This window comes from Dasypus novemcinctus, chromosome 3 (assembly GCF_030445035.2).
Source record: "Dasypus novemcinctus isolate mDasNov1 chromosome 3, mDasNov1.1.hap2, whole genome shotgun sequence".
Taxonomy (NCBI): Eukaryota; Metazoa; Chordata; class Mammalia; order Cingulata; family Dasypodidae; genus Dasypus; species Dasypus novemcinctus.
The window spans coordinates 152,999,064-153,015,851 of NC_080675.1; the positions used below are offsets into that span (position 1 = coordinate 152,999,064).

At 36.6% G+C, this 16,788-nt stretch overlaps 1 protein-coding gene across 1 annotated transcript in view; it reads right to left on the minus strand.

The window, feature by feature from the left end:
* UBE2Q2 (ubiquitin conjugating enzyme E2 Q2) overlaps window positions 1–16,788 on the minus strand; it is an 86,659-nt gene that overhangs the window by 5,688 nt on the left and 64,183 nt on the right. The window contains exons 10-11 of the mRNA XM_058294586.2: window positions 9,312–9,360; window positions 8,766–8,861 (exon numbers count right to left, since the gene is read on the minus strand). Coding sequence (XP_058150569.1) covers window positions 8,766–8,861; window positions 9,312–9,360 — 145 coding nt within the window. The remainder of the gene's footprint in view (window positions 1–8,765; window positions 8,862–9,311; window positions 9,361–16,788) is intronic.

Genomic DNA, 16,788 nt, shown 5'->3' on the forward strand with positions numbered 1-16,788 from the left:
CAGTACAAGTTTGACATATATGCGATAATATTATATTATTACTGCTAACCACAGTCCACAGGTCACTCCAGTTGTATTTTTCCCATGCTTCTCCATATTCCCACCACCTTGCAATAGTGATGTACATTTGCTCTAGCTAACAAAGGACACTCTTGCATCTGTACCATCAACCCCAATTCTCATCCACCTCTGGGTTTACAGTGCTATTCAGTTCCTAGACTATTCTCTAGCATTCTATCAGTTGGCATTTACATCCCTAGACTACCATTTTCAGCCACATCCCCATTTATAAACCAGCTATTACTCACTATAATATGTTACCATCCACTCTGTACATTCCCACACTTTTACAGTAACTTAAACTTTTACAGAACTTAAAACTTCTGTATACATTAAACATCAGTAGTCCATCTCAGTCCTCCTCTTTTCTCCTTTAAGAATCCACCACCTACCACCAGGTCCTGAAGATATTTTCCTACGTTTACTTCTAGAAGCTCTATGGTTCTTCCTTTTATACTTAGGTTTCTGATTCATTTTGAGGTAATTTTTGGATAAGATGTGAGATAGGGGTCCTCTTTCCTTCTTTTGGCTATGGATATCCAGTTGCACCATTTGTTGAATGGACTGTTCTGCTGAGCTGTGTGGGTTTGACAGGCTAGTCAAAATTTGCTTGACCAAACATGTGAGGGTCTGTTTCTGAACCATCAATTTGGTTCCAATGGTCAATGGGTCTGTCCTTATTCTAGTACCATCCTGTTTTTACCACTTTAGCTAGAGAATTAAAGTCTGATTTAAAGTCTGGAAATACGACTCCTCCAAATGTGCTTTTCCTTTTCATATGTTTCTGGCTATTCAAATAGAACTCCTTGCCCTTCCAAATAAATTTGCTTATCATGTTTTCCATTTATTGGAAAAATGCTGGTGGAATTTTTATTGGGATTGCATTGAATCTGTATATCAATTTGAGTAGAACTGACATCTTAATGATATTTAGTCTTCTAATTCATGAGCACAGAATGTCCTTCCAGTTATTTAGGTCTTTTTATTTCTTTTAAAACTGAGTTGTAGTTTTCTGAATACAAGTGCATTGGTTACATTATTAAGTTTATTCCTGAATATTTGGGTTTCATCTGCCATATTTTATTCTCACCAATCTTTTGACACTTTGTTACTTTTATTGATATGATCTTCATTATAGACTCTCTTCCAGGTCTCCTCTATCTTTTCAGACTCTAGCACACCTTTTAGTATTTCCTGCAAATCCAATCTCTTGGTTACAAATGCTTTTAGTTTCTGTTTATCTGTGAATATCCTATATTTGCCCTTATTTTTGAAAGACAGTCTTACTAGATATAAGATTTTTGGCTGGAAGTTTTTTTCTTGCAGTAAATGAAATATATCATACCTCTGTCTTCTTGCCTCCATGGTTTCTGGTGAGAAATCAGCACTTAATCTTATTGAGTATCCCTTTGTGTTATGCATTGTTTTTCTCTTGCTGTTCTCAGAATTCTGTCTGTCTTTGGCATTTGACATTCTGATTAGTATGTGTCTCAGAGTTGGTCTATTTGTATTTTTTCAGATATGAGTACATTGTGCTTCTTGGACATGGACATCTATGTCCTTCAATAGGGTTGGGGAATTCTAACATTATTTCTTCAAATATTCCTTCTCCCCCTTTTCCCTTCTCTTCTCCTTCTGGGACACCCATGACATGTATGTTTGCGGTCTCTTGTTGTCAGTTAGTTCCCTGAAGCCTTGTTCAATTTTTTCCATTCTTTTCTTCATCTGTTTTTTTGCATGTTCACTTTCAGAGGCCATTTCTTCAAGTTTACCAATTCTTTCTTCTACCTCCTTAAATCTGCTATTATATGATTCCAGTGTGTTTTTTATTTCATTTATTACCTTTCATTCCCATAAGATCTATTTTTCTGTGTATGCTTTCAAATTCTTGTGTTCATCCAATGTCTTCATGATATTCTTAATCTCTTTAGTCATCTCATTTAATTTATTAAGATTTGTTTGAACATCTATGATTAGTTGTCTCAATTCCTTTATGTCATCTAGAGGCTTATCTTCTTCCTTTAACTGGGTCATAGCTTCTGTTTCTTGGTGTGAATTGTACTTTTTTGTTAGTGTGCTGGCATCTGGCTTACTAGAATATTTATTCTGGGTGCAGTTTTTCTCTTTAGTTTAGAGCTTCCTGCCCTTTCTTCCTTGCTGGTTATGTAGTAGGAGCCAAGAATATAGTTGGTATTGTAAGTTGTTGAGGACCAAGCTGTCCTCATTGCCCCAGGGACCAATGAAACTTCTCCCAACTTTCTCCTTTGTCAGGAGACAAAGCCACAGCTGTGTGGACATATCTAAGTTGTGCAGCCCTAGGCTGAAGTTGCCCAGAGAGACTGATAAAGCTTCATGCCCCCTTCTCCCCTGCTTGGGGCGGGGATGAAGCTGCAGGTGTGGGTAACAATCTATGGTCCAATATGACCGCATTTGCCCTGGTAGACTTCTGATTATTCAGTCTGTGCCAGCCAAATGTACCTGCAGTTACCTATATAGCTTGGTTGCAGGACCTGCCAGCGTTCCCTCTCAGAGGTGGGGCTGAAGCCTAGGCTAGAGCTGCAAGCCAATCTGGGTGGAAGAAACCGGCCTCTACCATCATTGTGATTTTCAGTCAGCCTGGCTTCCCCTCATGCTGGGGTACAGTCAAAATGGCAGCTGCCAACCTCTTTTTGACTTGAACAGGTTCAAACTTTAGCTATTCTTAGGGTTATACTTTAGCCAGCTGAATTTATTCATCAGTAGCTGAAATTGGTGGCCAACCCCCTCTTCCTCCCATTTTTGGGAAATGGAGCTTCCAATTCCAGCCACAGAATAGCTCCTGAGGCAGCCTGTGCTGCCAAAGTAGGATCATCACCCCCCGACCTCCGTGGTGGGGCCTGTAGTTTCCCAAAGAGGCTGGCGCAGGTCCCCCCAACTTCCTTCCTGCCAGAGGTAGGGTTGGGGCTTATGCTAGAGTTGCAATCTGATCTGGATGGAAAGAATCCAGTCCCTACCAGCACTGTGATTTTCAGTCAGCCCCGCTTCCCTTCATGCCAGGAACAGATTTAAGATGGTGGCTACCAGCTGCCTTTCTGACTTGGACAAGTTCAAACTTTAGCTATTCTTAGGATTATACTTTAGCCCACCAAATTTACTTATCAGTAGCTGAAGTCAGTGCCCAACCATATCTTCTTTCCCTTTTTTGGGAAATGGAGCTTCCAATTTCAGCCATGGAATAGCTCCCGAGACAGCCTGTGCCTTCAAGTGGAGGATGGGCACCAGCCTCCATGGCTTGGAGCGCTCTACTTACAAATCTTCTCTGCAGATGAGCAGTCTCCTCTTTCCATTCTCTCAAGGATATTGTAGAATGCTCTTCTGGTCTCCTGGAGCTCCCAAACATGTGCTTTAGATAGCTCTGGGTGATTACTAACTGCCCTGTAGCAGGAGCTCACTCTAGGAGTTCCTTATACTGCTGCCATCTTGCTGGTTTTTCTGTATTGATTTTATTATATTTTCTAGATATTCTGCAGTTTTTATTTCAAATCCCCCTTTATTCTATGTATGAGTGAGTTTTAAATTTCCATGAGGAAATGTTTTCTGGTTGTCATTAACTTAGTTTTATTTATTTATTTATTTGAAATTGTACTTTTCAAAATCTGAGATTTTCTTCAATGAACAGGATTAGTTTCACAAATGTATCGCATACACATATAAAGCCTGCTCATTGGTTATTCAAATCTTCTCCATTTTTATTGGCATGTCTGTTTAATTTACCATGAGCATGGTATATTGAAATACCCCACTATGGAGGTGGAATTGTCAGTTTCTCTCTGTGGCTTTATCATCAGTTTTCTTTTTCGTATTTTGAGGCTATTTTAACAGGCACATAGAAGTTTAAAACTGCTACATCCTCCTACATTGACTGATACTTTTATCATTAAGTAGTTATTAATGCTTTCTATTCCAAAATCTTATTTAATACTGCAATTACATCACCTCTTTTTAGTTAGGGAATGTCAGCTTTCTTAATCATCTTCTATCATTTATTTAAAAAATTTTTTTCAAACCTTTTATCAAATTTATGATAATTAAAAATGGGGAGATTTTGCTTTATTAATTCAATCTGATAATGCTTAACTGGTAAGTTTAGTCCATTTACATTTGTTGCAATTGATTTATTTGGACTTGCTTCTACCATCTTTATTTCTATTTCTCTCACTTTTTAATATAATTATCTTCTCCTGAGATTCTTAGACTTGGCTGTGATCTCTCTCTGACACAACTTCTTCCATATACTCTATACTAATGATTCTCTTACAATACTGAGTTCTCTTTGGATATACCTTCTAATTAATTAATTCTAATGATATATACTCTATCCATTGAGTTTCTTATTTCAGCAATTTTATTTTTCAATTCTAAGTTCTATTTTTTTTTCCAGATCTGCCTCATCAATCCTGATGGTCTTATTGCTTATTTCAACTTTATGATTCCATCTTTTTTATTTACATTAAATTTCATATACCTATTTTCTCACAGTCATAATATCTGAAGTCTCTATGCTGTGTCCAATAATTCCAAAACCTACAGTCTCTGGGAATATATATTTATATCCATTGTTTCTGCCAATTCTCTTTTCTGTTGAGTTGCCTAGTTACATGCTTGTGATCTATGACTGTGGATCCATATTTGATTTATCTCATTCTTTGGAAATCCTGCAGGTTTAAATTAGAAATGCTTTCCTCCATAGAGTATTTGTGTCTGCTTCTAATGAGAGCTGTGGATATTTTAGCCCCATTGGAGAGTCTCAGGATTATGCAAGGTTCTCAGATTTGGCTCCAGACTTACTCATTTATAAATGGAAATCTGAACTGCTTATTATGGATAGTGGAAAAAAAAAAAAAGATCTCTCATCTGAATGTGATTACTTACTAAGGATTCTGTGAGTGAATAACTGGAAGTCTACAGGAAATAAGGAAAGAAAGTCACCTTTCCTGATTATAGAAATTGGTAGGACTGCCCCCAAGGACTATGTGCTCTGAGATTTCACCATTTATCATTCCTTCTGTATAGTGAATGGAAGCTACCATCTTGCCTCTAAACCCCAAATTCCTCCTAAAAGCCATGATAGTAGACCTTATTCCATTTGGAGAGTTTTCTGGAGCTAATTTACTGCCTGTTTTCCATGTTAATGGAACAGAAAATCAGCTTGGCGAGCATCCTTCTGCCCCATGGCTTGCTGTTAGCTTCTGCTGACTCTGAGCCTTGGGGAGCTAATGGCAAGATTGTAGTTTTACCTCTCCAATGACTCTTGCCTGTGGAGAGTTGCAGATTCCTCCATTCTATCAGTTTTACTTTATCTCCAAGCCATGGTTCACAGCAATTATACTGAAATTGACTGATTCCAAGAGGACTAAGACATAGAACAAAGATGAAGTAGTAGGATTATACAATTTTAAAACTGGAGGAGACTTAAAATATCCAGGACAATTTTATTTCAGATAAAGATCTAGAGGTATAGAGAGGTAAGTTTAAAAGTAAATTATTAGGGAGCAGATATGGCTCAAGTGGTTGAGCGCCTGATTACCACATGGGAGATCCTGAGTTCGGTTCCCGGTTCCAATGGCTCCTAAAAACAGGAAGAAAAAAAAAAAAAAAAAAAAAACAAGCAGGAAAGCAGATGTGGCTCAAGCAATTGGGCTCCCATCTACTATATGAGAGGTCCAGGGTTCAATTCCCAGGGCCTCCTAGTGAAGGCAAGCTGGCCCACATGGCAAGCTGGCCTGTGCAGACTGCTGGCCTGTGCAGGAGTACCAGCCCACGTGGACAGACAGTGCAGCAAGATGACACAACAAAAAAGAGACACAGACTAGAAAAAGACCTTGAGTAAATGGGGGAAATGGTAAAGACAAATGGGTTTATATGCGAAGAGACTTCAAAATGAGTTGGGAGGTCAAAGGAGGGGTTGCACTTATGCATGTCTCAGCAGGATCTCAGAGAAAGCCAAAGTAGATACAAACACAGCTCCTGAGGGCTACAGAGACACCCACATCCTACGGTCATGGCAGATGGCTCTGGAGTTCAGTGCCTTGTCAGTGGACCCTACTTTGGAATTTGTGCTTCTGAGTGTGTGATGGAGTTGGACTCCGATGTGACTTCTCTACACATGCTTCTTCTGTCTCTTTTATTGAACCTGTGGTTGGCACTAGGGTGGTGTATGCCCAGGAGACTTGAATCTCTGGGCTGTCCATGGGCCAGCTGGGCCCTGAGCCTCAGCAGTGTTGCAGCACCTACTCTCCAGTTCATTGCACTTACCCAAGTCAGCTGACAGGGAGGTGAGGCTGGACAACCACCACACCAAGGAACCAAGAGAGTCTACAGCCGTGGGCACGGAAGTCCCATTCACTAGCCATGTGAGATCGAAGCCCCCTCTCAACTGAGAGGTGGAGTGGGCATCGCCACCCCAGGGTCCTCAGGATGCAGGAATAAAATATGGATTAGAGTGGACTTACTGGTATTCTACTATACAATTATTGTGACTCTAGCAATGGAAGAATTTATATCATTGATATGGAGACATTGGCCAGGGGAGTTGCTGAAGCCAGGGAGAGGGAAAAGGAGGTATGATATGGGGGCATTTTGGGGATTTGAAGTTGTCCTGAATGATACTGCAGGGACAGATGCAGGACATTATAAATCCTGCCATAACCCACTGAATGGACTGGGGCAGAGTGTAAACTACAATGTAAACTATAATCCGTCCTGTGTAGCAGTGCTCCAAAATGTATTCGCCAAATGCAATGAATGTACCACACTAATGAAAGAAGTGGTTGATGTGGGAAAAGTGGGGGGTGTGGGGAGTAGGGCATATGGGAACCTCCTATATTTTTTAATGTAACATATTGTGTGATCTATGTATCTTTTAAAAATATGTAAAAAATATATTTAAAAAGAAAAAAAACAAATACAGAGGAGAGACAGTAAGAGACATGGCAGACCAGGAAGCTATGGTGGTACAAGAGATTAAGCACTTCTCTCCCACTCCAGAAGGTCCCAGGATCGGTTCCTGGTGTTGCATAGAGAGAAGACAAGCAGACACAGAAGAACACACAGCAAATGGACACAGAGAGCAGACAGAGTGCCAAACAACTGAGGGAGGGTATAAATAAGTAAATCTTAAAGAAAAAAAAAAAACAAATGAAGAAACCAACTTAGGGGAGCCAATGTGGCTCAGTGGTTGAGCACCAGCTTCCTGCATATGAGGCGGTCCCAGGTTCAATTCCCAGCCCTGGTACCTCTAAAAAAATAATGACAAAAAAGAAACACACAAAAAAGTGAATTACTGGTAAAATATTCTTTCAATTACTCAATGAGATTGCCAACCTAAGATTTTTATATTTTGTTTTTTTAAAAAGAAAAACATGCAAAAACTTTTTAAACACATGATGAAATTTAATATTAAGTACATATGTCAGGAAAAAAATAGTAAAGACTAGAAAGAACTTTTTACTTCTTTACATTTAGAAAAAGTTAACAGTATTTCTAGATAGTCAAATTACAGTTGACGTTTTTACAGTAAATTGTGTCATTAGAAAAATAAAATTTTGATGTTCTTATACATAATTATTCTATTGCCATATTAAAAATTGAGAAATGCTGGTTAAATATCATTAAGCAATTCACTAATTTCAGTAATTAAATTCTGAATTTTATAAAAAATGTTATTTTGTTCCAGGATAAAGATATAGATGCTAAAATAGCTAAAAGTAAAAATTGATTAGTTTACAGTATTATCCCAAATAAATGCTTTTTTTTAAATAAAATAAAGTAAAATAGCCTTTCAACCTATGGGAATTAGGGTTCCAGAGGATTCATAATTTGATAGCAGTGTGGTTATAAATGTAAATTTAGATTAAATACTATTTTAATAGACATTTAACACAAAAGCCACCAACTTTAGGAATATCCAAATTAAAAAAAAAAAAACATTAGGTCAAGATGATTCCATCGCATAAATAATGTTTCAAAACATACTAACTTCGAAGTACTCCTGTGGTCCATTTAAATGTTTATTTATGAATAAGTACTATTAGACAGGGAAAGATGTTTCTGATATAAAGTAAGTGAATAAGAATAGTATGTGGTTAAGAGCAGAACCTAAAGCCAGACTGTCTGGTTCCAATCCTCACTCTGCCACCTGTGAGCTTAATCAAGTCACCTAACTTCTCTGTACTTCAGTTTCCTCATCTACAAAATGAGGACAATAATAGTAACTACTGTTTAGGTTATTAAGAGGATTTAAAGAGTCAATGCAAGTAGAGTTTAGACTAAAGCCTAGCACATATATGATCATTAGATGTTAACTATGTTAAAATGATTTCAATTTTGGGAAACTTCAAAGTACCTAAAATTCCTATTTATTAGGATATACATAAATAATAAATTTAAAATTATAGACATGTATATCTATAATAAATAGAAAAAAGACTAATAGAAGAGATACCAAAATAATTAAGTGATTATCAATAGGAATGGAACTTCAATTTTCTTTAGCTTCTCTGTATATTCTATTGATCACTTTTGTAACAGGAGGTTTTATTCCTTTAAGAATATAAACCAAATGAAAATTAAATAAATTCTCTCAAAAATAATTAAGAGAAGAAGCTGTCTCATAAGGTAACATGAAATATATCTCATAGTTGGTGTAAAAGTCTTAATAAAATTACCTTATTTGCACCAAACTGCACTCTGGCTTTGCCTTTGACTAAGGTGGCATTGATCTGCATGATGACCGATTCTATTGAGTAGGCACTGCTCCAGCCCTATAGGAAAAAGAGAAGACTTCTCTAGAACATGGTGGTGTTCTTGATTCCCACTTATGAAAGCTTAGCAAAATGGCATATAATAACTTAACAGCAGCAAATTAATGTGAAATTGATAGCTAAGAGGAAAAAGTAAAGTTGACACACTTCCAGGATCTCTCTCTCTCAAACACACACACAAAACTTTTGAGGGCCTAATGTAAATTATAATCTTAAATAAGCACTACTCATAATCCTAGCATAGGTTAGATTAAACACCAAGTACAATGTCATTTTATTGGTTAACTTTAGATAACTTTTTCCTTATTAAAAAACAGGTGCTATTTTTAAAATAAAATAGTTTTAAGGCAGGTACTATTACATAACACCTATTCCATTCAGTATATAATTTATATAATCAAAATAAATGAATGCTATAAGAAAAACAGTTTTATATAAGAAAACAGTCACCTGTTTTGTGAGTAGTTCCATACATAATGCTCCTCCACCCAACACGTACCTTTAAAAGAAGACAATTATATAAAATTCTCTACATCTATGTATTCTTTCTTATTAAATTTTAAAATTACTAAGAAAGTATGCCTATAAGTAAAGATCAGAAGATGCAAAAATGAAAACCATTCTTAGGGTTATAATGAAACCAAGGGCAGACCAAAACCAGTTTGGGGGGATTTCCTCTATTCCTGTAACCTTTTCTTCCAAGTTTGTTTAACAGGAACAGAAACACAGTGTCCTGTCCTTTAGATGATCTTTGAAACACCAGGTACAAAAATCACCTCCCTCAGAACCAAGATTACGAGGAAAGGTGACATCAAAAGGAAATCACATGTGAGAGGTCCTTCAATAAGGAAAATCCAGTCTAAAGTCCACTATACAATATATGGTCAACTCTATAATTAACCAACTGGACTATGCCAAGTCAAATCTCTCCACTTCTGTCCCTATCTCCTACTTCCAATTCCCATAAAACTTCCCTGAGTTCTGAGATCAGGGAGACAAACTTGAGCCTTGTCTCCCATCTCCTTGCTAGTCAACTTTACAATAAAACTCTTTCCTCAAAACCTGATGTCATAGTACCAGCCTCCATATGCATCAGGCAGCTAGCCCTTGCTCGGTAACAATAGGACCGTGGGTGATTTCAAAAAATTCTAATTTGCTCTGATAAAGCCTTAATTAAAAAAATATACATATAAAAAAGTCCAACAATGGTTCTTAGTAGCAAAATACTTTATAACCACCAGATGTCAGAAACTAAGAACTTAGCCCTAAATATCACAGAGAATGGGAGCAGAAAAATGAGTGTGAATACTATGCTTAAATGGTACTCAAGAGCCTTTGACAATTTCTCTACCATTGTGTTATATAGCCAAGAGTTTATCCTTTCTTTGACAGTGACACCAATTTTTCTCTATTCACAATAATGAACAATCTGCATGGTATACTATGATTTAAATTGGTATACTATGGTTGAAATATCATTCTGTTGTAAGGAACAAATGGCTCTGAGTGTCTCCTCTTTGTAGGCCTGAGGAATAGTTTCTGAATAAAAGGTAACTTCTGGGGATATCCCAGATCTCCATATAGGAAATCAACATTTAGATCAAGATTCCAAACCATTCACAAACAAAATAATTTCATTGCCTCCTTCACTGTCATTTTAATCTTCAAAATACATTAAATATATCATGCCTAAAAACAAAATCAAGGAAATGAGAATTTTAGATGAAAAACAGCAGTAATCTTGACAATACATAAGCTTAGACCACTGATTAGATAGATACATGGAAACACTGAGTCCACCACAGACTTTTTTTCCTCTGGGGTTCTGCCCACACCTTTCCCCTGCTGAGATTCCTTCTGCTACCTACTCTTTCACATGTCACCTTTTTCCCCCAGAACACAAATCTTCCATTCTGGTCAAACAAATGTATCCTTGTGTTGACTAAACCAAATTACTTGGCAAAGAAATCAGGAATCTAAAGCTTCTACTGTAGACCATTATCATTAATAATAAAATATATAATAAAATTATTCAATAATGGGATGGTGTAAAGAAGTACTCTTCAACTCCCCCATCCTGGAGAATCCAAGCCACGTGCCTCTCCTACTTGCTTGTTCCCAAACTCTAGGACCTCCAAAGTGAAAGTATAATGGGAGGGAAGCAAATCTAAAATAAACACTCCACAAAATTAAATTTGGGTGGAGAACCATGAAATTTTGGGATTTAAAAAACCATCTCTTTGTTTTGTTTCTTTTTTCTAGTGCTTTCCTATTTTCTATTTCATTTAGTTCTGCTCTAATCTTTGTTATTTCTTTCTTTTTTCTTCCTATGGGGTTACTTTGTTGCTTTTTTAACTACTTCCTCCAAGTGTGCAGCAGTTAGGTCTTTGATTTTAGCTCTTTCTTCTTTTTTAATATATGAATTTATGGCTAAGAATTTCCTTCTCAGTACAGCTTTTGCTGCATCCCATAAGTTTTTGATACATTGTTTTCATTTTCATTAGTTTCAAGGTAATGATTTCTTACCTTATTGATTTCTTTTGAGATTTCTTCCTTGACCCACTGTTTATCTAAGAGTGTGTTGCTTAACTTCCATATCTTTGTGCCTAATCTGGTTCTCTGGCCCTTGCAGATTTCCAGTTTCATTCCATTGTGGTCAGAGAAATTTTTTTGTATTATTTCAATCTTTCTGAATTCATTGAGACTTTCTCTGTGGTCTAGCATGTGGTCTATCTTAAAGAATGATCCATGTGCACTTAGAAGAATGTATATCCTGCTGTATTTGGGTGTAGTGTTCTGTATATGTCTATTAGGTCCAGATCCTCTAATATATTCAAAGTCTTTGTTTCTTTATTGTTTCTCTGTTGAGATGGTCTAACGGTGATAACAGTGTATTAAAGTCCCCCACTATAATTGTACAGGCATCTATTCCTCCACTTAGTTTTTCCAGTGTTTGCCTCATGTATTTTGAGGTACTCTGGTTAGGCGCATAAATGTTTATGGTTGTTCTTTCTTCTTAAAAGATTACCCCTTTTACTAATATACAGTGTCCATCTTTGTCTCTCACAATAGTTTTGCATTTAAAGTCTATTTTTTCCAATATTAGCATGGAAGTATTAAAGCAGGGAAGCAACATAATCAGATGTAACTTTGTAAAAGGTAGCTATGAAGAATGCTCAGGCAGGTGAGGGAAGCAGGAGTCTTGTCAGGAATCCTGTGAAATGGTCCACAAGAGTGCTGCCGTTGGTGGTAGCAACAGAAATGGAGGCAAGTGAATGGATCTAAGAATACTTTAGGAGGAAGAGAATTAATAGGAGCAGGGTGATGAATCAGATGTGGGAAATGAGGGAGAAGATGATCTAAGGAATGATTCCCAGGTACCATTAATTGAAGTGAGGAAGACTGGAGAGAAGATGAGTTGTATTTTGTCCCCCTACAGTTTGAGGTTCCTCTAAGACATATTCAAGCAGAGATGTCAAGAAGGCAGTTGGATAGTGGAGCAGAAAACAGACATAGAGATTCAGGATATAAACTAGGGAGTCAATGGCAGAGATATTATGAAAGCCATGAGAGCCTTATCAACAAACGGTCCTGGAGCAATTGGATATCCATAGACAAAAAATAAATAAACCTTGAACTAAACCTCATACTTTCTTTTAAAAATTAACTCAAAATGATTCATAGACTTAAATGTAAAATGTAAAACTATAAAACTTTTAAGAAAAAAGAAAACAGGAGAAATCTTTGGGATCTAGGATTAAGTAAAGAGTTCTTAGACTTGAAAGCAGAAGCATAATCTGTATTAGGAAAAATTAATGTTGACCCCAAGAGAGTTAAAACTTCTGCTCTGCAAAAAGACTGTCTTAAGAGGATTAAATGACAAGCTAAAGACCAGGAACAAAACATTTATGAGCTACATATCCAACAAAAAAGTAGTATTTAGACTATATAAAGAACCCTCAAAACAACAGTAAAATAACAAATAATGCCATTAGAAAATGGGTCAAAGACCCAATGCACATTTCATTGAAAAGTATATAAAGTTGCCAAAGAAGCACATGAAAAGATATTCATCATCATTAGCTATGAGGTAACACTATATATACCTGTCACATTGGTTGAAATCGAAACAAGTGACACCACCAAATGCTGCCAAAGGATGCAGAGAAATTGGATTACTCACACACACATTGCTGGTAGGAAAGTAAAATGATAAAGCCACTATGGAAAAGTTTGGCAGTATCTTAAAAAACTAAACATGCAATTAACATATACCATTTGCCCCAGCAAATGCACTCCTGGGTATGTATTCCAGAGAATGAAAACACATTTGCACAAAATCCTATATACAAATGTTCACAGCACCTTTATTTGTAATAGCCAAAAACTGAATTCAATCCAAAAGTTCTTCAATAGAAAAATGGTTAAATTGTGAGACATACATATCACAAAAACATACTTAAGAATAGAAAGAAATGAACTAGCGATACACAACAACTTGGATGACTCTCCAGGGAGTCATAATGAGCAAAAAAAGCCAATGCCTACGGGAAACGGACTTGGCCCAGTGGTTAGGGCATCTGTCTACCACACGAGAGGTCCGCGGTTCAAACTCCGGGCCTCCTTGACCCGTGTGGAGCTGGCCCATGCGCAGTGCTGATGCGCCCAAGGAGTGCCGCACCACGCAGGGGTGTCCCCCTCATAGGGGAGCCCCACGCGCAAGGAGTGCACCCGTAAGGAGAGCCGCTCAGCGCGAAAGAAAAGTGCAGCCTGCCCAGGAGTGGCGCCGCCCACACTTCCCGTGCTGCTGATGACAACAGAAGCGAACAAAGAAATAAGATGCAGCAAATAGACACAGAGAACAGACAACCGGGGAGGGGAATTTAAATAAATAAATAAATAAATCTTTAAAAAAAAAAAGCCAATGCCTAAAAGGTTACAAAAGGTCCAAATTCCATCAGAAGCCTCGGGAAAGTTATTTCAATGCTGCTGAGAAGTATGATAAACATATATGGTAAAGGGTCCTCTGGATTAACCAACATCGAAATCCCTGTTGGCAAAAGGTTCAGAAAAACAAAAAGAAAACTGAAGGTAGCCTATCCTGGGCTGAAGAGTGAATAGTTTTACTATTATTCTCAATAGTATTCTCAATAGTAGTATTCTCAATAGCCAAAAAGTGGAAGCAACTCAGGTTGTCACCTGAGTTTACCCATATGTTTACCCATATGAATGGGTAAACAAAATGCAGTATAAGCATACAATGGAATATTATTCAGCCAATAAAAGGAATGAAGCTCTGATATATACTACAACAAGGATAAACCTTGAAGTCATCATGTTGAATGAAATAAGCCAGATACAAAGGAACAAATATTGAATGATCTCACTGATATGAAATATTTAGAATAAACAAATTCAGAGATTCAGAAACTAGAATACAGATTACTAGGGGTTGGGGTAAGGACAGGGAATGGAGAATTAATTGTTAATTGGTACAGAGTTTCTGTTTGGAGTAAGGAAAAAGTTTGGTAATGGATGGTAGTGTTGGTAACAAAACATTGTGAAGGGAATTAACACCAATGAATTATGTATCTGAATGTGGTTAAAAGGGGAAATTGGTGGTATATATGTTGCTAGAACAAAAATTAAGGGGAAAACCAAAATAAAACAAAACATAGGACTGTACAGCACAAATAGTGAGCCCCAATGTGAACTATGGACCATATAGATAATAGTACCTTATAATAATATTTTTCTCACCAATTGTAACAAGGTACCAAACTAATGCAAAATGTTAAAATGGGGGTGGGTATATGGAAACTCTGTATTTTGTGCTTTGTGCATAATCTTCTTGTAAATCTACCGCTTCTCTAATTAAAAAAAATTTTTTTTTAAGAATGAAAAGGAAGTGAAGGTTTTATGTGGGGTGATTTTTTTTTTTTTTTTTTGGTGGTGGTGGTGGTGTTTTTAGAGAAGCTATAAATTTACAAGAAGATTATGCACAAAATACATTCTTCCACTTTTGATGCTGGGGCTGGCATTGTCCTCAATGACCATTTTCTCAAGGTCATTTCCTGGTATCACAAGAAATTTAACTACAGCAACACGGTGGTGGACCTTATGGTCCACACGGCCTCCAAGGAGTAAGAACGCCCTGGACCACCAGCGTCAGCAACAGTATGAGAGAAAGAGAGGCACTTGGCTACTGGGGAGTCCTAGCCCCAACTCTATCCCCAACATCTTCCATAGCTTCCACTCCAGATCCCCTGATTGTCTTGTACCATTAATAAAATACACTGTAGCCCCCCAAAAATATATATATATATAAAAAAACAAAAACATTGCTCAATAATCTGTCTAGAATCATGCAATGCTTAACTTTAGTCAAATTCTGAGATTTGCAAGTTCTGCATTTTATCACTTTCACATGTTTTAGTTCTTATTTTGTCAGACAAAATTCTTCCTCCTCATTCAATAATGAGCTAAAAAGACCAAGTCATTTTGATTCTGCTTCAAATTAATTTTTACATTTAATTCATCTCTCCATTCCCATTACTGCTTGATTTAGGTCCTCATCACTTCACTCTACAACAGCAGCAAACAGCTCTCAACTAGCCTCAGGCCTTCAAGGCATTGTGAATATAATTTGTCTTATAATCTCTTCTACTATCACCAGATATAACTTTCTCTATACTGTTATTTCTCTGTTTGGGAACCAGCAAAAGAAAGATGAATTCAATACACATGGGTAATGGTTTCCTTACCAGGATGATAGATTAGATAAGATTAGATAAGACAAAAGACTTATTTGCTACTGATCATATTCCTCTAGAACTACAAGCTTTTGTGTCAAGACCCATCCTTGCATTTTACAACCCATCTATATGGATCCTACCCTCTGAAGTTTTAGCTCAAACTGTTCCGCTATACTCTTGAATACATCAGGCTCTTCTCTGTATATATGATCATGTTTACTTCCTTCACCGATGTTAATTTAAATTCCCACCACCTGACTGTATTCCACACGTTTTCAAGGGCCAGCTGCAATCCCATCCACCTCATGAAATCTTCCAGATCACAACTGCTAAAAACAACTCCTTTCTCCTTTAAGCTCAGAGTATTTAAGTCCGTATTTGACAATCAATGGAGTACTTAGTACTTTTAATATAGTTTATCATCTAACATTAAACTTCAAGTGATCTGAAAAATATTTTATATATTTATATCAAACATTAAAGAATATTTCCAATTCTTTTCCCATTTTTTTCTTTGAATAAGATTTTAATCAGAAAACTTTCCTTTTCCCATGCTTACAGGAATACTAATTAAACATACAATTATATGAACAAGTGCATATAAATAAAAAAGCACAATAGTCATCTTTACCCTGCAGTCAATAAAGGCTTCAAAGGAAAGGAATTTTAAAATTAAACTGAGGTAATGGATGGTGGTGATGGTAGCACAACATAGTGACTGTAACACCACTGAACTGTATATTTGAAATTGGTTAAAATGGGAAATTTTAGGTTGTATATATATTACCAGAATACAATTATTTTTAAAAACTATAGTACTGTACAACACACTGTACACTAAGGTAAACTACAGACTATAATTATAACTATAATAATGGTTCATCAATTATAATTAAAGTACCACACAATGCAAAGAGTTAATTTAGGGAAAACTGCATGTGATGCGAGTTATATGGAAACTCAATGCTTTCTGCATGATTTTTCTGTAAACCTATAACTTCTCTAATGAAAAACGTAAGAATTATGGCTTGATGACTAGGAAAAAGGATGCCATACATGAGAAAGAAACACAAGGTTAAAAATTTACCATTTTTCAGTCATATGAATTTTTATTTTGAGCATGTAAATAGCCATATTATCTAATAACTTCCAAAATTTGTCATGAGGCTTTA